Here is a 22,570-nt window from a genome sequence, read left to right on the forward strand (position 1 = left end):
ATGTGCGTTAAAAATTGTCAAAAACATCTTATAATGCTATTTTTCACAAAAAAAAAATTTTTATTTTCATAATGAACCAAATTAAGTTGAAGATTTAAATGACAAATTGTTTCATTGGAAACGGTTAAGGTTTTGTCAAAGTTATATTTTTCCTTACAAAAAAATATAACAACAATGGAACTTTTTCAACACGATTTCCCGAATGAACAAAATTAAGACGCAGAATCAATTTAGAAGACACACAATTATTAAATTGGTATGTCACATAAAATTCGCTTAAATTTTGACAAAGTTATGAAGCTTGCCACTTGCGCAGAATTGAAGTTTTTTTTTACAAAATTTAAATTGCTATTCATTTAAGCTTTTAAAAAATAATTAAAAACAATAATGCGATGAAATATTTTCAGAATTTTAGCTCGTCAACATTTAGGGTTTCTTTCATTACACAACTTATCTCCCTTTCTCTCAACTAATTGCTGAGGGTCTATCAGGCCTGTTCCGACTTCCGAACGTTTTCAAAAAGTAAAAGCGAAACGAAAACGAACGTTTTACTATTTGCTGTTCCCAACTTCGACCGAAATGGACTTGTTTTTACTTTTCGAACGCGGTTTCGAAAACGTTTAGATAGCAGTAAGTCATCGACCGTATCAGCTGTTTTAGCCAATGAAGAAGTAGCAATTGCTAAAATAATATAATTTGCTAATTTAATTCTGCAAAATGCCGGCAATTATGGTTATTGGTTGGTCACCAGCTGATTACTTGGCTTGTGCATATCAACATGAACCAGAGTTGTCATGAATTCAAAAATAAAAACAAAAAAAATTTATTTTTTCTCTTAAATCCGATTAGAATTACTTAAAACTATTTTTGAAAATTAATTTTAAATATTTAAAAATTAGACTAAAATATCGTTGTTCGAGTTTTTTTTTATCAATTGGAGTAACTCTAGCAGCATTCGATTGCGAGAGTAAGTATCGATAGCAAAAACCGAAGTGGAATTCAGAACAGCTCGGTTTAGTCACTGCCGCTCGATTTTGTTTGTATGCAATATTTTATAGATGTTTATAAAAAATTCTTTTAAAATATACTTAAAACAGTTGAAGTTGTGATGTTAAACGATTCTACAAATGTTCAAGGTTATTTGCATTTTCAGTTAATTGTTTTAGGGAATTATGTTAATGGTTTATGTATCATTTTCTTTTGATTCCACTAGCTCAACAGCACACGTTTTGAAAACGACAATTCTTGTCGATTTGCGAAATTCGGAACAGCAATCCACTCGATTTGCGGCAATTCCACTCGTTTTCGGAATTCGGAACAGGCCCGTATATAAGAATTAAACAAATATAAAAATAAGAACAATTAACCATCATATAGTTTCACTTTCATTGGTATTCGTGGAAACAGCAACCGCTACAATATTAAACATAACAATATTAAAAATAAACTGCCTCGATGTTATGGAGGATTTACCGAGGCGGAAATCGAAATACATATGTACAAGGCAAATTATGAACTAAGACGTACGGACAACGAGCACAAAGCGGTGAATGCTGTTGGCAAAATGAAAAGTAAAAGTCAAATAGAGCGCAACAAATGCAAAAAGTGGCTAGACGAGGTAATGCGATAGACAACAATAACACTACAATAAAGATAACTACAATGCTACCAATACACACACACATACACGTGTGCAGAAACATATAGCTTTGTAAACCGGCTATATGTATATGTAGAAAAACAAGCAACAACCAAAATCTAAATTGTGTGAAATCCCAAGGAACGCCGAAGTTTTTATGCCCTTGCAAAGTACTCGATAAACAATGAGAAAAAAAATTAAAATTCGGAATAACATTGACGAAGTCAAGAGTCTGAAAAGAACAGTCTATATTATACATGTGCATATCAACACATACACATACGAATGTACATAAAAATTGAAAGAACAAACGACACACACACACACACACATTGAATCATCGACGTGATATGAATTGATTTCCCTATTGCTGTGTCTCGGTTCTTTAAGATTGATCTTAAGATATAAATAAATTATATACATACATACACATATGTTCGTTTATGGGAATTGTCAAGTAACACTTTAAAGAATTCCTACAAGGCCAAAATTTCTTTAAATAAATATGTATTCTGCATCAAATATGTTAAATAGATTTCAATACATATTTGACTTACCAACTGTCTCTGTTTCAACGCATTTGACCCAGTTGATTTGCTCACTTATTCCAAAATGTATACAGTTCGTAACAAACAAAAAATATATGTATATTATGTATATACATATTTCTCGAGGCGAACAAAATTTCATTTAAATCCAAAAAAAAAAAAGACGCATCAGCGGCGAAGAAATTGCTGCGTCATAATTTCTTTAGCTTCACTTTCTCTCACATCATCTTTACAGCTGTTATGCAGTAAAGTTTACATTTCAATTGGATTTTTTACTACAGACAACATAACTGTCTAACGATATAATACTGCTCTTTTCAATAGCAGTGTAAGAGATAATAACAACAACAAGCTACAAGCGAACTTACTTTGAGTATTCAAACTAACAAAGTCGAGAAACTGAGAAACCGCCAGAAAATGTCAGCAGGTAGATGGACAGGCAACAACAACAACAACATAGTGACACATGCGTGAGAAGCCAAGTTTTCTCATTCAACAACTAGAAAAACCAACAACAATAATAGTTACTTGCTGAATTTCATGACTGTGCCAAAAATAGCAGTTACAAGTTGGATGTTGGTCAAATGTACTCAGCAACTAGATACCCCTCACTTAGAAAAAAAAATATTACATATTAACTATGTCTATGAAAAATATCAAATAGTAATTATTTATTTAAGTAGCGATAAAATTGGTAATTTTTTACGACAAGTCACGACAACAATTTTAAATCGTACAAACAGGTTCGGTTTTTTTTTTTAAGTATTTTCAATATTTGAGAGCCTAAATATATTGTTTACTGTATTTTTCTTTCAACTTTTGCAATAAAAGATATTGGAACTAAACTATTATTTTTGATTTATTTTTAATTTTAAGAAACAGCTTGACACTTGTTATTTTGACTTATCCAATATCCAAGTTTATATCAGCTACCTATTAACCATAATATTATTTCTGAAAAATTATTTATTTGTTAAATTTGTATTTTTTATTGTTCGCTGACTAGGAATACGTAAATTTTTCCCATATTCCCTATGAAAAAATCAAGTATTTTATGAGTTATATTTTTTTGTTTTAAAATAATATTTATTGCTTGATTTGTTTAATATAACATATAAAATAAATCATTATTTTGCCATTATAAAGAGGTAATTTTTATAATAACACTTTTAATGATTACAGTCCCTGTTTTAAAGTGCGTTATACCCTTTGTTTTTGTATAATAGACCTATTCAAACGCAGCAATATATTTTACTGCCAGTCTGTTGCTAATGACACCGTGGAAAATGGGTTGCAAATTTGTTCAATTGCATTTTGCAGGCGATTTAAAGAAAATTTCATAATAATAACAGCAGAATGTGAGAAAAGCCGTAAAACGTATGCCCGAATCTCAAATAATACTTGTACCAGATAAATACGGAAACCAAGTGAAAACAGCTTGGAGATGAAATATTCAGCTTTTCTTGTGTTATTTGTTATGGTAAACAAACATCGAATTGAATCGAAATGGGAACAATGCTTATAATAAAGAAATCGGCCATAGAATAACTAACAACAAAACAATATCATTAAAATAGATGCCAGACAGTTTTTGTTTTACACGCTTAAATAGTTTTCCCCTGGATCGAAGCGAGTCAACCGGCACGTACGCCGGGTATTATTCACGTGGGGCAAGAAATTGGAAATTGTTAGAAATGCGTGCCGTCGCGGAGGATCAATTGGCATAAATGCGTTCCATTCTCGGTCTTAACTTTTGTTTCTGCCACCCAATTGAAGCTATTAAATTGCATGCCATGGCAATAGCCCCTCCTTTCACTTCAATATTTCTAACCACTTATTGCAGTGCTACTTTAACAATGGATATTCTATATTATTTGTTTTTTCCCCTCCTATTTGTTTCCCAAACACATTTTACAGTTCCTGAATTGAGCGTGTGCCGTTTGTGATTGTTTTATTGTTGCCGGCTGCTTTAATTGGACAAACGGCAAGTTTCGGTAAAGGTAAATGTAGAATCTAAATGTAGAATATGTTTGATTGTATCGATTGACTGACTGAACTGAACTGGACTGGGTGGGAGAGTGGGAAGGCTCTTACTTCTTATGGATTGATTAGCATTGCTAACAGCCTCGGCCTGATAACGCCATCAAAGCAAACTTATTGTTTACAAGCCGATTTGGAAATCAAATTAGAAACGGTACTCTGAGACTTCGATTGGGGCTTCAGAAGAATCGCAGTGATAGAAAGTCGCATAGCATTTACATATGCATACAGTGAGTCAAGTAAACTCGTTGACAAAAATAAAGTGCACACATTTGATCATTATTTGTAAAAAATAAAACCCCAATGAATCTCATTATCATTACAATAGTAAAAAAAACAAAAAAATTTAAATTACATACAAAATAGGTTTGGTTTTAGTTTTATTAAAATATGTGCATTTTTATTTTGTCAAAAACATTACTTGATTTACTGTATGCAGATAAAAAAAATTATAAATTATTTATCTATTGCAAGTGATTTTAAACTATATCAGATGTAAGCAAAGTCTAATATCCTTATCTTTGATCTGAAATACATAACAAACAGATATGTTTTATAAAATGTATTTCCCAAGCATTAAAAAGTAGATTTTTGGTTTCATCAATATACTCATATTACGCAAGTCAAAGGCTGTACAAATATTTGTAGATAGTCATTGCATTTTCGAAATTTAATCAAAACATATTCTCAATGTTTGGATTATATACTATTTTTTTCTTAAAACAATTTATTACAGCATTTACAGAATTACAATTAAAACGAAAAGCAACTGATAAGCAAAAAGTTTCATTATTAATAGTGAATAGATTCAGTACGTAACTCAATCAACTCCTACTCATAGTAAACACACTGTTCATCATATCGCCGAGACCTTACACCCTTTGTTATCACTGCAGTGCACTGTCCCTGAAGCAAAAACTAAACACAGAACATGGGGACATGACAGACAATATATAATATTATTTTCATTAACTATTAAACCAATCAACTAATAAATAGACAGATAATACTGATATCACCAAAAATTATATGACTTGTTTTAGTCAACATTTTTGACCAGATAGATAGATTTAGTGAATAAGCTTGTATTTATTAACCCACTATCGTGTGCTTCATTAATGTATTTATCTAATAAACGACTGCTTTTATTTTTTAGCAATTTATGAGTCATTTGTTTTTAGCATTACTATTTGATTACTTTCAAGATCACGCGGCCATCTTAACCAAAATCAACAACAGTTCGAATTGTTAACCAATGTATTCATCTGTAAACCCTGTAAGAGCGATAATCAGATTTTGCATATCATTATAATTATATTATAATTATTTATGGATCGTACGACTTGAATGCGATTGAAAAAAAAATATTGACAAAATTATTCAGCAAGCTGCATTAGAATAGATTATATTATTTTACTGCAAAACTTGTATACAGAGTATCTTATTGTTAAAACTTTACCACACAATGTTTGGACTCTTTGTTGCTATCAGATAACAATATTGGATTGTGTGATAAAAGTCGTGCGTTTCTGATTCTGTCTTTGCGGGGAATAATATGCCTAGCTACTAGATAACGATAATTATTTCTGTGCCTTTTCGGCATATCAAACTATTCTCAATGACCCACAATTTGTGCTGGACTGCATTCGCATTTGCTGAATGAAACTGTTATACTTATATCAGTTTGCTGTATCTTATCAGTTGGTAGACCATTATACGGCTGTTTTAACAATGTTTCTTTATATTAGCAGAACGTGTAGTGGCACGAATGTTAACCACACATCCACTTAACATATGTTATGGTGTTCGTGTGACTGCCTCTGTAAACAGATCTCACGCTATTTCAATGATATGTAAATTAACAGTGTAAGCGGCTTCTGTTATTAACAGACTTACACACAAACATTAAAGCACTGATAAAGTTTTTAATATTTGATTGGATTTTTCCCGCCGACATTTGGGTTTACGATTAACGATATTCACAAATTAGTTAAATTATGGCAAAAACTAATGATCAACTCTTTAAACGTTTAGCTGAATATTTTGAAACGATTTCACTGAATATCACAATCGCCCCGTTAACTGTAATGTCCGGAACTATTAGCTGATACACGTTGTTTACCCATTCAATAGACACAACAATTAAAATGCATATTGTGAATGGTCTACAAATCGATGACCAAAAATATTACGTATACGATGCACGTATAAACGATGCAACAAAAGCTTCGTTTGTATGTAACGATAAACGATGCCACAAAAGCTTCAACAATGAAAGTTAGAGAATAGAACAGAGTAACTCAAAAGTAAAAGAGAGATAAAATTAATTAGCATATATATATAAATAAGAATAGTTTTGGATTGAAAGTTGAGAGAAAATAAAAATTAAATCATCTATCAATTTGATTAGCCTAAAAACAGTGTGATTAACTATTTGAAATAGCATTAATTAACTTTTCTTGATTTGTATTTAATGGATTTTGTGGAAATTTCTCAAATTTCACATGCAACACACGTAGCAACCACTTGCCCTTTCACTTCAAAAATCTTGAGGCATGATGTCTGCCTTGAATATCTACATTGGTTTTATCTGTGTGGAATTACGTTAAATGTTATTGAATTTGTGATAATCGCACGTTTTACTTGAGCAGCTGAACTTATTTTGTTTCTCTTAGCACAGACAAAAAAAATACACATTATGCGACTAATAGTAATAAATAATGAAAATAATTACAAGTCAAATTGTATAACGAATTAGACATATGTACGTATAACGACTTAAGGTCAAACTATTTTTCATGCACCTTGAAAAGCGGCTACCAACAGATTTCAACAATGCGGGCTTTAGCTGCGGCAGCTCAGGGGCTCTCCTCTCAAGGAAACCGGTTGTCCACTCCTCGGTACGTCGGCCTGTCGTCAAGACCCCGACAGCACTCGACGAGTCATTTGTAATGAGTATATATAATTGTTGCCCGATGGCTACTATATACATATATACATTTGTATTGGCCACTGTTTATGACCCGGTCCGCGACAACAACAACAATTGAAGTATAAGTCGAAGCCATTTTAATTGAGAAAAAAATAATATTGACTCTATATAGTGCTACATACATATTGCCAACTTCTATTGGCCAAGTGTGCACAGTGGCACAACAAAAGCAAAGCTCAAGTTGCACTGCGTGTTTATGGCACATTTTCGTATGCGGGGGAGGAGGTGGAAACAGACGAAGGGGGGAATAACCTAGCACGCGATGAGGTCCTAAAGTTAAGAATAACAAATAGGCTAAGAAAAAACAGCAAAACCAAAAACAAACTCGAACGGTTTGTCAAAGTTCGAAGTTCGAACACACCTTTAAATAACGCAAAGAGAGTGTACGAAGTATGAACTATTATACTGTATAGTATGTATACTTCTTTGTGCTTTGCTTTATTTGTAATATTAAACACTTCGTGTAGTTAGGAATATTGACATGATATCATTTCCAATTTTAACCCAAATTTTCATTGTTTATTAAAAAATGTACATCTCAATGTCAACATCATGGAAAGTATAATGCCAAGTAATAATAATGTTTAATTTATTCAACATTTAGGTATATTGCTAAAATAAAAAACAGAATTATAACAGAACAAGAAAAGCAATACTTTAATGCTGGCAATGATCCAAGCAAGAAGAAGAAGACACGGCAAGTCAGAGAGACGAGTCAGTTGGCTGGTTCGTGCCCAGTCAGTTACAATGTGCGGCAAATAAATCACATTAAAAATTTAACAGAGCAGAGAGGAAACCAACAACATAACGTATTAGCAGCAGTTTCAAAATGCAGTGCAAGCAGAAAACGCACACACACACATGCCCACCCACAGAAACAATCACATGTATATAAACATACATACAAACATTCCGTTTCTTTAATTGGAGCTTTTGAAGCACATCAAGCACATCAATTTGCTCAGAGAATGTATAAAATGTAACATCAGCAGCTTTGTTTCGTTATGTTGTTCTTTGACGAAAGTGAGACTACTCTCTTTAAAGAGAACTTCATAATTATATAGTTGTTGTACATATAGTTGTTGTACTTACATTGAGCATCCATATGATCATCTCTTCGAGTACAGTATCCATGCTGCTATGTGCACTATTCAGCGCATAGTCCACGGGATTATCACATTTGCGCTTTTCTTGCTGATGACTGTGTTGTTGTTGTTCTTGTTGTTCTTCCATTTGTTGCTGTTGTGAGGCTGTTGTGGTTTTGTGACGGCGTACTGACAAAGACGGCAATTGATGTGTTTGTGTCGTTTGATTGTGATTTGTTGCTGTCGCATCGTTGCCCTCGAACAAACTAAGCAATTCCATATCGCCTTTGCAGCAACAACGACACACGCGCGGCATTTCAAGCCGCTCTCCTCCCTCACCCACCACTTGCATATCCTTTGTTGCCTTTAACTGATCATCTTTCAACTGGCAATTGTTGTTGCTGCTGCTGATGCTGCTGCGTCGTCGCTTGTTGGCACTCATTTCTTTTATTATTGTTGATTTTTATTATTGGTTTCGCTTCTTTCACTTATGCGTTCACTTTTGTACACTCATTCACTCGCACTCGCACTCACTCACATTTACATTGAATAGCGATGTTGTGCTCTGCTTTCTCTCCCACTCTCTTACTCTTTCTACGACTCACGATCGATGACGCGACGTTGGCGTTGACGTTGGCTTTCTTTGAGGCCTTATTGTTGTTGTTTTTGTGGTTGCTCTGCTGGCGTAACACGCTTTCGTTTTGACCAAGGCACAGACACCTAAAATCAATTCGAGGAGGTAAAGATAAAAGATATTCATTCGGCATTTTATACATTTAAAAAAAAATACATAAATTTATTCTTCCTCTGCCTATGTGTGTGTGTGAAGTTATATGTGCATATGTGTGTTAGCCGGGACAAGTTTTGCTTTAGTAGGCCAACGTCCGAAAGATTTAGGCCTTAGTTGATCTTGTGATTTTTTTTTTTTAATTCTGTTCTTTCTTTTTTGTTTAATTCAGAAAAAGGAGGTCAGCACAGAGAAAGGTCACATGCACAATTTAAACAATTAGCGCCAACACCCAAAACAAAATTCGTAGCGCTGGCCTTTCTCAAATTCAAATAAATAAACAGGCAGGCACACACACATATTTATACACGCACACACACATGGGCGAGAATTGGAATAACTTATACAACAATAAAAATAAATTAATCTACACGCACACAAGCAATTGTATAAAATCAGGAGGCTAAATGAAGGCAACAGATTTTCATTTCTTTAGGCACAGCACGAATTTAATTTATTTCTTATTTCGCGAGTTGAGAACTTATCGCTCTTCACAAGACGGAGGCACAAACAACAGACTGCACGCGACGCGTTTTGCTTTCATACTGAAAAATCCAACTAGATCCCAACTAAAATGCTGCACGTTCAGCCAAATTAAGCTCTTGCTCCCACTCTCTTCTTGCTCTCTCATTTCGTCTGGGTGAGAGCAAGAGCGCGCACAAGTGCACATGTTCGTGTGTGTTTGTGTGCAGAGTGAGAGCTCATTGTGAGAGTAAGTAGCCCACACGTTGCGCTATAAATTTCACTAAAAACGCTTATTTCATTTATTTTGAAGTCAATGCAAAATAACTGCATATCATGCAAAAAGGGGCAACATGCCAAGTTTAACAGGCTCTAAAAGAAAATAAAATGCAACTCGTGCAGACATAGACACTTGATGCCGTAGTTTGGAATTTGCAATCCATTGCGCTTTTGCGGTTCTCAAATCGCCAAAGCACACAGTTCGTGCTCTGTTTTTGTTGTGCTCCGCTTTGATGTCCAATTTCTTAGGCGCTGTTTTTTCGACTTGCGCTTTGTCGTCTGTGCCTTTCCAGAGAAATGAAAATCGACACTTTCTCGAAAAGAACTTGGGACTACTAAACTGTTGTTAATCTGTGTTCTTTACTTCCACGTTTTTAGGCAACTATTTTTAAACGCTCTCTTTTAAAAACTTTACTTACATTTTGGAGGTAAGTATCGACGCCACCGCCTTGGCGGCGGCGTTTAATCGTTTTATGCCGTTACAATTACAATGGCATTGTGACTGCTTTCTGGCCACTATTAAACTCCACACTAAATCAATCAAAAATTCAATTGTACTATCTTAATATAACAATTTTAAAGCCTTAAAATTGTAGTTCCGTGAAAAAAAATTTAGGATGTCAACGACAATGTGACCGCGTGCATCTATGGAGATAAAACCAAAAATAATAGTTAACTTGCAGCCAACTTCACGTGAGTTAAAAATTGCGTGCGCTTATCGCCCGACCGCCACAATCTCTGGGCCGTATAACACTGTTGCCAAGTTTCAGTACTGTCAACTTTCTAAATGTAAATTTTAGTTAATGCAAATTTCAAAACGCAATAGCAATAAATTAATAATTTGATGAAAATTAAAAATTTGAAATTAGATCAAATTAAGGAAATCATTTTCATGAAGGTTTGAAGTTTGCCACCCCAAGGGGAGAAAAGTTACAAAATGAATTTTAAAAAAATTAAATAAAGGAAGAAGCTATATAATTTTACATTAGAATAATTTCAGGAACTCGACATAATTCTTGAAAAATTCGGAAAAGTTTTTCTTAATTCTAGCTCCTGAGCAAAAAGATATATTTTGCAAATTGGCTAAAATATGGAAATGGAGCTTTTTCTGGCAGCCTCAGCTGCCACACTGTTTTTCTGGGAACCAAGGCTGCCACACCGACTTTTGGGTTCAAGTTGGCAAACGGAGTGGCAGCCCCGTGTACGTTTACTGAAATAAAATTCATAAATTTTGCAATGTCCACGCAAAATGCTAAGATAATAAATCAAAAGGAGTATTTAAAGAAATATCTGTCCGGAGACAAGGAAAAGAAGAAGAAAAAGAAGCATAAGAAACACAAGAAGAGCACACAGGCAACGGTAAAAATAATCGACGATGATGCTTACGATTCAAACATCGAGGAAATGGACGAAGATTTGTTGCTGGGCGGCGAAGATGCGCCCCAAATAGTTGGCGAATATATTGAGGAAAATCCAAATGCAGTGCGCAGCAAGTGGCGCAATATTGCTGTCAAGGAACCCAAGTCCGAATCTGATACGGAAACAAATGGCCAGCAGCAGAATGAGTCGGATTTATGGGGCCGCAAGGCGTCAACAGTTAAAATCAAACAAGAGTCATCTCCATCTCCCAGTCGAAAAAGGCGTAACACTCACTCACCTGCCGTACAAATCAAAAAGGAAAAGCGTAGCAGTTCATGTGATCAGAGTCCGCCAGCCATCAAAATTAAACAGGAGAAGCGGAGCAGCTCACGTGACCAAAGCCCGGCAAGAATTCATGGCATGAGAAACGACAGCTCCGCAGAATTGAAAGGACGCAACTCCGACCAAAGTCCACCCAGGCGGATGCGAGATGGGGACCAAAGTCCACCCAGAAGGCGCCGAGATGAAGATCAATCTCCGCCTAGAAGAAGACGCAACTCCGATCAAAGCCCGCCTAGAAGACGCCGCGAGGAAGATCAATCTCCTCCGCGCAGACAACGTGATTCAGATCAAAGCCCGCCTAGAAGACGTCGAGATAAAGATCAATCTTCGCCTAAAAGAAGACGGAACTCCGATCAAAGCCCGCCTAGAAGACGCCGTGAGGAAGATCAATCTCCGCCCCGCAGACAACGTGATTCCGATCAAAGCCCGCCTAGAAGACGTCGAGATAAAGATCAATCTCCGCCTAGAAGAAGACGCAACTCCGATCAAAGCCCGCCTAGAAGACGCCGAGAGGAAGATCAATCTCCGCCCCGCAGACAACGTGATTTCGATCAAAGTTCACCTAGAAGACACCGCGATGCGGATTTGAGTCCACGAAGACGACGTCAATCTCCGCCTCGCAGGCCACGCAGCTCGGATCAAAGTCCGCCCAGAGATCGTAGACAGCCAACATCTCCCAGACGCCAACGTGCCCGTGATCAATCGCCACCTCAAAGGATTAAGAAGGAATCGCCAGCTAACGAGCGTAAAAGTCGCTGGTCCAAGGCCAGGAGCAGCAGGACGCCATCGCCATCGCCACCACCCACTCACAAGCCGAAGACAATGCACACGCTGGACGGGAAGAAGGCGGGACTGCAGGACGCCAAGTCGCTGAAGAGCGAAACGGATAAGAGACGACGCGAGGAGCATCAGATGTTTGATCAAATGTCCAGCGAGGTGTCTGGACGAGATGCGGATGTTAAGGTGCGCAGCACAGGTCGCCGTGGGCGACGTGCCCGCGATGCTGCTGCCGAGGATCCGGAGGAGCAAAAGCGTAAGGAAGCGCACGAGCAAAAGAAGAAGCAACTGTACGATCGCTGGGGCAAGGGACTCAAGCAACTGGAGGATCAGCAGGCACGTCATGCGGAGATGACACACGAGGCCGCCAAGCCGGTGGCACGCTATGCCAACGACGAGGATCTGGATCGACATTTGCGAGAGCAGGAGCACGCCGATGATCCCATGCTGCAGTACATGCAGGAGAAGCGCAAGAAACGCGAACAGCAATCCAATAAACCCGTGATGCCCGTCTATGTCGGCAGCTATCCGGAGAATCGTTATGGCATACGGCCCGGATATCGCTGGGATGGCGTTGATCGTTCCAATGGCTACGAGCAGCGCTGGTTTAACAAGCTGAATGAACGGCGTGCGGTTCAGGATGAAGCCTACAAATACAGCGTGGAGGACATGTAAAATAAATATTAAAAAAACATGCATTTAAATAAAATCAAAAATATATTTTATTACAAATATCGATACTTTTAATTCAAATATTCACATCGTTTTACAGCACTGCGACAGAGTCGGTGTGTGCGCGCGCGCTAAATGCAACCCTGTGTGTAGAATAGCAGCGCAAAAGCGAATGGTAAATAGTTTTCAACACACCTGCATGCTGCTTTGTGATTGTCTAAAACTCTTGGAAAAAAGACAAAAGAAATTTTATAATTCTTGTAAATTTACTGCAATTTGATATAGAAAAGTTATTGCATAAATTCGAGCTCGGTAAGTGCGGATTAATATTGCTAATTACCCAAAAAACTGATTAATTTTCGTGGTGTGAAACAATTTGTTGTATATATTATACATGCATACGTAAATGCTTTTTTTTTGTGTCGTTAAAGCGTAACAATTTAGTGTCAAAACAAGATTGTGTTCGTGTATTAGTGCCCCGCCCCCGCTTATTAGCATAGACGCAAACAATAAAATCAAAAACGTGTTGTTGCCAGCATTTTTTATACAAGCGACTGGTTGCATTGTTTCGTTTTTTTGTTGTTCTTTGTGTTGTAGTTTTTTGTTTGTGTGTTGATTTTGCTGCTTCTATTGCAACCTTCACCATGGCAACACTCGGTCAGTCAGCCGTTGCAAACCAGTTTGTTTCTTGTTGTTGCTGCTACTGCAGCTGTAATGTTGTTTTGTTGTTGTGCGGAGCATGCTACACATTTTTATGGTCGTGCAAATTGGCGCGAAAATGTTTGCAACAGCAAAATGTATGCCAGCACATGATTATCGGTGTATTGTTGTATAGTGTGTGTGCAAGTTGCATGCTGCAAGCCCACTTATCAAAGCTCTCCTTCTCTTGCTCTCTCTTGCTCTCGCTATCTCTCTCTCTCTCTCGCTGCCTGACACACTTCCGTTGAAGAAATTCATTCATGGCACTGGGCCCGCCCTCTTAAAGTGTATGTTTTGAATCATTGTAGTGCAATGCTGAGCTATATTAGCAAATGTTATACCCTACTAATTAAATTGATTTAAAAAAATCCCTACTTCAAAGTTAATGTCGGCTTGAAATAGTGTTGTAAATACAATCTATGATACATCGGAAAATAATGCATCGAGTTATAATTTTGAATTTTTTAACTTAAAAATATCGAGTTTACTCAACAATTTTTTATTTATTATATTTTGAAAATGCAATTTACTCCTATTACAAATCTTTTTTTTTATTTTTGCATCGTTTTAATACCTGCTTCAAACTTTGTAATACAGGTCATTTATTACGGGCGTTCATTAAAAATTTATCGACTGAACTTAATTCTGCTAATTTAGAGCAAGAACTCATCAATCAAGTTTGCGGTTTTTCGATGTATTTTTACATCACTAGTTTGAAATTACACTATTAACCGATACCCATGTACATTGTACTACTTCCATATTCCAAAATCCGGGACCAAAAATTTCTAATTGATCAACCACTTATTTTTAATTTGACAAAATCTCCCTTGCAGAAAAAATAGAAAAACATTAATTTATTTATCGGTATTGATTATAACCGACTTAATTCAACTAAGAAAAATAATTCGCCAGCTAAATTATAAACATTAAACAAATAAAACCCAAAAATTATCTATAACTTTAAATATTTATATTTCAGTCTAAAACTTATCAGTTCTGTTACGGTTTTATTTATTTAATTGTATTTAATAGAAAATAGCAGATCTTTAAGTTTTTCTGGGTGAGCTTTTAGCACTAGAAAAAGTGATAGTCTATATAGATTGATAGATAGATAGAAATACAAATTAGACAGATTAGTTTTAAAGATTAAGTTTGCTTCCGCGATTCTCTAAATTATCATAATCAACTCTTTATGTGACGGCTATAAACTCTAAAACACTTGATTAGGTTGAATCAGGTTAAGCTGCCGTATAAGAAAGTGTTTCAAAATTTCAACCAATGTATTTCAGTTTTTCTGATCTTTTTTCCGTTTGGCCATGACCAAAGCATTGGTCTATTGAGAAACACATCTGGTTAGCGTTATTGCTGTAAAGGGAAGCCATTTTGTAAGCTCCGATCGTTTGCACGTGGCCTCCCAAAGCTCACTGCGCTCCAGGTCCAATCATCCCCCAAATATGTGTGATTTATTCTTTGCAGTTACGTTTCGTTAGGTTGTATGTGCCCTTGGCTCCCCTCACAATGAAGCCGAAGCTTAACCTAAACCTCAACCCTTGTCCTTCAGGACTTACTCGTGCTTCAATGTCTTATCGTTTGCCTTGACAGTTGGCGTTTTCAGGGTGCTTCCAGGGACCCAGTGACATTGTAATGAAAATTAGAGAATTTACACGCATCTCACGCTGTGTGTGCTGTATGCACCCCTAACATGGTTCAGCCCTTAAGGGGTTTGTTTTGTCTCAAAAAAAATCATGTGTGCAGTTCTTTCAACTTTCGCTTTTAAAGCGTTTTTGAATTCCTTTACAGCACGCTATTCAAATGCCTTCTGTAACACATTGTTTTTCTATAGAAATTCGGGTTTTCTTTTCGTTTTGGCAAATTTACCACCACATGGTTGCATCTAATGACTCATTGAAGGGTTGCTTATAAAATTCTTATAAGAAAATCTTACAATATTATTTTAAATCTGTTTGCAAATCGAATAATAATTGAAGGACCCTAGATGTCTCCCCATATGCACCTCACACATTAAATCACAATCCATCGATTATTTCTGTTCAGCGACTTCCCACGGCGCAGGCTAAACAAAGGAATTCTTAAAAATTTTCATGCTGCTCAACTGTTTTCCCCTTAGGAAAAGCGCCCCGGAAATAAACTACTTCCATGTGGTTCTTTCTCTAATTCAAGAATAAAATAAATTGGAACCAGTTCTGCTAATTTGTGCACACGTGCAAAACTCTAAGCAAGTCTATGAAGACAATGGACTTAAAAGACAAAGGAGATTCAGCAGGAACCGGTTCCAGGCAAGGGGGAGAAGTGGGAGGGAGGTTCTAGGATCATAATGCCACTTTCCAGTGGCACTGCAAATTAATGATAATTTTTGGTAAAAATTTGTCAAATTGTTCATTAATCTCTAAGGTAATGGGCTGCTTGTTAAGGTCATGACGCTGCTATAAGTTTAAAGTTCTAGTAACTCCTCAGAACTTTACCCCTTCAAAATTCTTCAAAAAGTGTTTTCTTTTCTTGGCAATTATTTGTAGTATAAAAATAATTTTTTTGACTCTCACATGTTTATACCAAATATTACTTTGAAATTTTTACAAAATATAGATAAGCGAATTTGAATTAATGTTATGAAAAGTCACTGGAGTTTGTTCATCGTAGTTAATTTTTATACCGTAATAAATGACCCAAAAAATGCAAAAACTAGAAGTAGGCATTAAAACTATACAAGAAACACGAAAAGTAGATAGTAGTTTGGATTTCATCCCTTAAATGACAAACTTACTTTTAAGGATAATTTAGATATTAAATTTAACATCGTTCGTCACAAAATTGAATATCAGAAATGGATATGCTTTTGTAACTAGACTTTTGCCTTGTACTGAGAAAAAGTTTAAGCTTACTATAAAACTCTGTCAGTGGTTGCTTACAGGGTATCTTACATGTGCATTTTTTAATTGTTTCCATTTTGCTAGATATGTAAATATATATGCGCCGTGAAATCGATTAAAATCTGTTTCAATCGACTTTCAAAGAACCTATTCAAATGAATCACTTAGCTGTGGGATTGCCACATGCAGTTTCTTGAATGGATTGCACTGCAAGTCACCCCTTAAAGGTGCCGCTTAAAATTTTCCTAGGCAAATCTATTTCAATTATTATTAAAATTTGTTATTTACATTTCTATTGAAATGAATTGCTTGAAGAAAACGGGATAAAGGCTTTTTCCTACCAATTCACGTAAATCGCTTGTTGTGAAAAGCTGGAAAAACATAAAAGTAACCTAAACAAAACAATAGAGAAAGTTGCATTAGAATAAGAGCTCGACGTTGAGATACCTCTTGGCAAGTTATGATATAAAGGAGATTATTCCTTCTGTATGTTACAATTGCAGAAACTTAATTCACCCCTATTTCTATGGATACAGGGTATAATAAGACAAGATAGGGTTCAGCGTCTATGCCTTTGTCTAGAGCTCACACACTGCCCCAGAGAGATCCTTATTACAGTTCAGTTTGGGTCTTCCCCTCTTCTGTCTTCCAGTCAGACAAAAGTTAATGCTTTTATGTACGAGGCTTTTGTTAAACAAACTGGAATTGGAATTAGCATGAAGCGTACGATACCGGTGGTGTAATAATATTAATTCTATAGATGCTTTCTAGCTAGGGCAGCGGGTTGTCTTCAAATCATTGTTCATGTATCACGAATAGATTTAATGAAAAACTATCTTCCCGCACCGCTGAATAATCCACTAGGGTATGAAAAAATATTCTCAGTTATTAATATCTTGTAGATATAGATAAATTAGTTAATTACTAAAAATTTCATGTAAAACTTATAATAAATCTTATGAGTTCTTCTTTATGGTCACACTTGAACTAAATTTTATCATATAAAAAAGTTCATATTTATTTTATTATTATTTTATTGATCTCTAGCTCTACAAGTATAGAGCTTACTTTGAATTTATCGTGTTAGTAACTATCGTAATTAGAAAATTAATCTAAATTGTTACCATAATTAAACTATTTTCATATTATATGAAACTATGAAGTATTGTAGTAGGGGCCTTAATTTTTTTTTAAGCTCTAGGACAAAAAATAATAAATAAATCAATAATTTTCCGCAAAATTTCTTAATCCCTATCGGTTAATATTAAAGTTTTATGTATTTATGTACTGAGAGTATTATTTTACATACAATCTATTGGACCCTACATTATATAGTAGGTCTAGTTGGAAATGTGTGTATTAGCTCAAAATTGTGTCCTTCCTTTAATTCATATTAGTTAAAAGTTCTTTCAAGTGTTATTTTAGATGTTCCTGTATTTAATCTTATGCGACTCATAAGTCTCAGATTGTATTCCAATATTCCATTCTTTAAAATTTCGAAATATCCCAGTTATGATGAACAGGAAAAACCCATAGACATTCCAAGTCTTACTGTACTTTGAGTCTACTGAGTGAATCCGGCAGAAGTGAGTAATAAATGCTTTAGTTATAAAGTTGTAAAAAAGGAAGAAAAAGGAACAAAAATGTGAGCGTCCTGTTACCAAGCTCATTCAATTACACACTCGCACTCGCTCTCGCACAGGACACAGAATACAGCCGCGAGCGCTCTCCACCCCGCGACGTTTGATGGGCAAACACGTAAGTTAAATCGATGAAAATAAAAGGCAAGGAAAGCCAAAGATTTCGCGATGCCATTGAGAAGAATACGCTTTGTACTCAGACTCGAGCCTTTTGCCTTGGGGTTAGTTTGTCTATCGAGGGTTTCCCTTTTTATACCCTTGCAGAGGGTTTTATGATTTTGTTACAAAATGTGTAACGCATTAAAGAAATGTTTGCAGACTCAATAAAGTATACATATAACACATCACTCAATAAGTCCTGGGCCTGACATATAATTCGTACCACTAATAAAAAATCCATTTTTTTTTTTTTTTCGAAAGTTCCATCCTTTATAAGATCTATGTCCAAGTTTGAGCTTAATTGGATTATTAGTTTGCAAGTAACCGTCACTTAAAAAAAATCCTTATTGAAATTTTAATGCAAAAAAAATTATGAATTTTCTTGCATTGAAAAAAAAATGTTTATAAAAAAAATACCTTTGAGCCTAAAAAATTGCTTGATAAATGTTATTGAGAGTATGCTCCGTTAAAAACAACGGTTAAACGTGATCGTACAAACACAAATGATGAAGAACGAAATCGTCGAAATTCGGCAGTTGTTCCGGAAAATATAAAAAAAATCTATTAAATATTTTTTTTATCGTAAAATGAAGTTGAGGGAGGTAGGTCAGATACTAAAGGTTTTTGCCTATGAGAAAGCTTTACTAAATGGGGTGCCTAAAATAGGTCAAAATGGTCTAAAAAAAATGGTACATTTCCATAGTAAAGATATTTTCCCAAAATAGCATCGCATTGATAGAGAAGCCATGGAATCAGGGTATTATCTAAGAAAAATATAACATTGTAGAATAAAATTGAACTTTGTATAAAATTTTCTGTTTTATTAATTAGGCCCGGGACTTATTGAGTGATGTGTTATATTCTAGATCAGGACGACGAACTGTTTTAATATAGATCAGTTTAAGAAAACTAAGCAATCAGTTAAATTTGGCACTGGTATGTCTTTATCTTTTAATAAGATAGAAAATAAAAATTAAATTTAAACAGATTAAAAATTGATTTAATTTAAGTAAAATATTTTTATTTTTTTTATATACTATACATAAATTATTATATCTGAATGAATAAATAAAAATAAAACATAAGTAATAAAAAGGTATTGGTTTATTGCATTATAAAGCTGTTATAGGAACAATTCTGCGAACATTGAACACAGTGCTCGGCAAGGATATTTAATATTCGGCATTCCTTTCTTGTTTTTTTTATCTCACATCTTACGACAGACTGGCTCTCTGGCTGTGCTGGTTAATGTTAGTGGTGGTGATGGTAATGGTGGTGGTGGTGGCTTTGTTCCAATCCACAATCCGCCCCGCCGCCAACATCCAACAGGAGAGCATCCTGTGAGCCTGAAGCCTGAGCCAGGGACTCTCTGGGCATTCCGTTGCTACACACTGACACAGTTATCGAGTGCAATTCAGACAGGTCGGTTGTGTGTCTCCGTTCGCGTCGCGTATTCCGGTTTATTTAGGGTTTACTTCTTATTCCTCGTACTTGTAACGCGTCGTTTTGTTATCCTTGTTCTGTGTTGTTGTTGTTTAATCCTTAGATAGTTATTCAAGCATTGTATTAAATCTTGTTCTTTAAACTTTTGTTGCTCACATTCGCTTCGTTTCCTTTTCGTAATCGTATTTCGTGTTGCGTCTTTGGTTTGTTTTATATTTTGGGTAAGTTTAAGCGTATTACATGGGATCTGTGTTATTTTGGCCCTCTCCTGACATTAACGCTCTAAATGATACCCATTAATTACACAGCAGATAATGCAAAAAATATATATGTAATATTGTCATAGGCCGACTGTCTGGGCATTGTTGCAATTGCAGACTCAGAGAGTGAGCGATACGATTATATATCTGTCTATGTATATGCAGTGCAGTTCTCTTTGTGTCCCCTTGGATTTGTTATATTTCAACAACTTCCGCATTGTCAAACATACTCGTACTATAAAAGAAACATATATACTATAGGCGGGTGCTGTCGACGCCGATGTCGTCTGCAATCAGTGAACCGCGCCAACACAAGTTTCATACTCGCCTCCGCACAATTGCAATTAAAATTGCATCAAACAAAGATCCGACTATTATATACCACGTATTCACGATTTCACAATGTCTTTGTTTCAGTTGTATATAATAATATAGTATGCTTACAAACTGTAAAATACATTTGCAGCATTATTTTCATAAACTTTATGTACCACACAATTTAGAAATTAAAACTACCCTCTACTCGCTTAAAATGAGTACCTAAAACGAGTATAACTTTGCTTGATCCTATAAAATATATATAATTTTATTAGTTTTAAGTTACATAAATTTCTTCAACTTCATACCAGTTAATAGTCTTTAGTTTATTTACTTCTAGACGACTACGTGGTCCTCCAAGACATATACACCTTAGTATGAAATCTATACGCCTATAGTAATAACAATAAAGGTAAGTACTCATTATGCTACACAGCACTATTATAGGGTATAATTAGATTACTACAAAAAGAATACAGAATAATTATTAGCCGGAACACTCTCAAATATACATTTGTTTGTAGTTTTGCTTTTGAGATTCAGAAATTCTACTTCAATAGCATTGTGTATGCGGTAATATTTAAATACTCTTTCTAAGTTGGTAACATTTTTTCAAAATTGTATTAATCAAAAAATAAATAAATAGCTAAACAATCTATAAGGGTATTAATTTATTGGCAATTCTTGCTAGCTTTATTCTTATCAATATGCCTAGACTTATTGATCAAAATGATTGGTCTATATGTAAACAAAAAAAAATGCAATATTTATTATTTGAAAATATCGTTGCACTTGACTTTCTGTATAAAATTTTGTTAAAGGTTCGGTTCGGCGGTTCGAACCATAAAGCAAGACATCGGTTCGGTTCGCGAATTGGTTTATATACTCCTTGAACCCAAGGTTTGGGTTCGAACCTTGGTTAAATTTTATACAAAAAATCATTTGTATTGTTATACATTTTTCTCTACATTTTGAACTAAAAAAAATTTTTTATTTTTAAGAAATCAAATTTTGATTATAATTTAAATTTATTTGAAGGATTAAATTTAACTTATTTTTATACTAATTTCAAACAATTGCGTAACATTACAAAACCATAAAATGTATGTAATAAATATAAATGATTTCAAGGGTTCGGTTCATGATCCGGTTCAGGCTGCTTAAAACCCGAACCGAACCGGCTCTACCAGGTTTGAAGCCTTGATAATAATAAAACAAAACAAACAATAAAATGGAATACCAAGTTAAAATAATCGTTATATATTATTCTATTGATCATTTTTCTGAAGAACAGTCAGGTTGTATCTATATTTCTATTGAGGGAATTACTCATGCCAACACAAGTGCACACTTTCACATAGAACTTGCGCCGTTCTCTATAAAAATAGCCATGGAAAATTTCTTGCCAAATTGTCACTAAAAACGCCCACATTGCTGTTCACTTTGTTTCTGGTATAATTTAATTTCCTGAATGATTCAAATTGAACTTTGTTTAGCGGCTAATATTATTTATATTCTCGCTATGACGTGCAATATTAATGTGATAAAAGATAATACCGCTGTATTTACTTAGTGTGATAATATATGTGTGTGATAGAATATTATTGTATTCAGTTGTCGAGTGAAGACACAACTTAAAAAAGAGTAACAAACTGACCCTGAACTTGAACTGAACCTGACGCGATGGAAAAGCCAATGTCTTGAGGTATACGTTTTGGGTCTGGTCTATTCATTCGTATACGAACTGTAGAAATCGCTTAGTTGTTGAAAATGTTATTGTGTTTGTGTTTTTTTGTTGAGTTTTATCAGAGAGCTTTAGCTATAATTGGTGTGCGGTGCCTGGGGCCAATGAACGTTAAGCACACGAATCAGCAGAAAAACAGCACAAAATAGTCAAAACAACAACAACAACAAAAAAAAAAAAAAATATATATATATATATATACATATGGCCATAATGTTGTTTATTTGAACAAATTGCTGAGTGTCTCCAATCACACGCAAAGTGCATGTGATTTTTTGGACATTCCCTTCTGAATAATAGTGAAGAAATAAATAAAAATAATATAGTAAATATTGTTTTTAACAATTTTAAACTGTACATTTAATAAAAGACTTTAAATGTGAATCAAATAAACTAAAATTTAATTATTAAGTTTGCAACTTCCATAATAGGTT

At 35.0% G+C, this 22,570-nt stretch overlaps 3 protein-coding genes across 10 annotated transcripts in view; 2 read left to right on the plus strand and 1 right to left on the minus strand.

The window, feature by feature from the left end:
• Positions 1–10,451, minus strand: part of LOC117792253 — a 31,376-nt gene extending 20,925 nt beyond the window's left edge. The window contains exons 1-2 of the mRNA XM_034632311.1: positions 10,252–10,451; positions 8,312–9,024 (exon numbers count right to left, since the gene is read on the minus strand). Coding sequence (XP_034488202.1) covers positions 8,312–8,746 — 435 coding nt within the window. The 5' untranslated portion in view covers positions 8,747–9,024; positions 10,252–10,451. The remainder of the gene's footprint in view (positions 1–8,311; positions 9,025–10,251) is intronic.
• A 480-nt stretch (positions 10,452–10,931) lies between these two features.
• LOC117791609 (BUD13 homolog) lies at positions 10,932–13,044 on the plus strand. Of its 8 annotated transcripts, none has more exons than XM_034631406.1 (3): positions 10,934–11,815; positions 12,014–12,082; positions 12,182–13,044. In XM_034631406.1, exons 1-3 carry the CDS (start codon positions 11,069–11,071, stop codon positions 12,983–12,985), a joined length of 1,620 nt encoding a protein of 539 aa, XP_034487297.1. In that variant the 5' UTR covers positions 10,934–11,068; the 3' UTR covers positions 12,986–13,044. The 8 variants fall into 8 exon arrangements, with proteins under 8 accessions (XP_034487292.1, XP_034487293.1, XP_034487294.1 ...); XM_034631408.1 differs by lacking the exon at positions 12,014–12,082 and adding an exon at positions 11,941–12,010 and having other exon boundaries at positions 11,552–11,709; positions 12,178–13,044; XM_034631407.1 differs by lacking the exon at positions 12,014–12,082 and having other exon boundaries at positions 11,604–11,689; positions 11,723–12,010; positions 12,178–13,044.
• A 118-nt stretch (positions 13,045–13,162) lies between these two features.
• Positions 13,163–22,570, plus strand: part of LOC117789889 (protein CREBRF homolog) — a 28,459-nt gene continuing 19,051 nt past the window's right edge. The window contains exons 1-2 of the mRNA XM_034629065.1: positions 13,163–13,294; positions 20,733–20,804. The gene's annotated coding sequence lies outside the window, so the exon portion shown is untranslated. The remainder of the gene's footprint in view (positions 13,295–20,732; positions 20,805–22,570) is intronic.

This window comes from Drosophila innubila (genome assembly GCF_004354385.1).
Source record: "Drosophila innubila isolate TH190305 chromosome 3R unlocalized genomic scaffold, UK_Dinn_1.0 2_E_3R, whole genome shotgun sequence".
Lineage (NCBI taxonomy): Eukaryota > Metazoa > Arthropoda > Insecta > Diptera > Drosophilidae > Drosophila > Drosophila innubila.

Bases quoted from the DNA above. Each gene is read 5' to 3' on its own strand.
- LOC117791609 (XM_034631401.1), top strand. From the start codon at position 11,069: ATGTCCACGCAAAATGCTAAGATAATAAATCAAAAGGAGTATTTAAAG. The intron at 11,690-11,722 runs CAAAGTCCACCC...CGAGATGAAGAT, and splicing joins GGCGGATGCGAGATGGGGAC to CAATCTCCGCCTAGAAGAAG.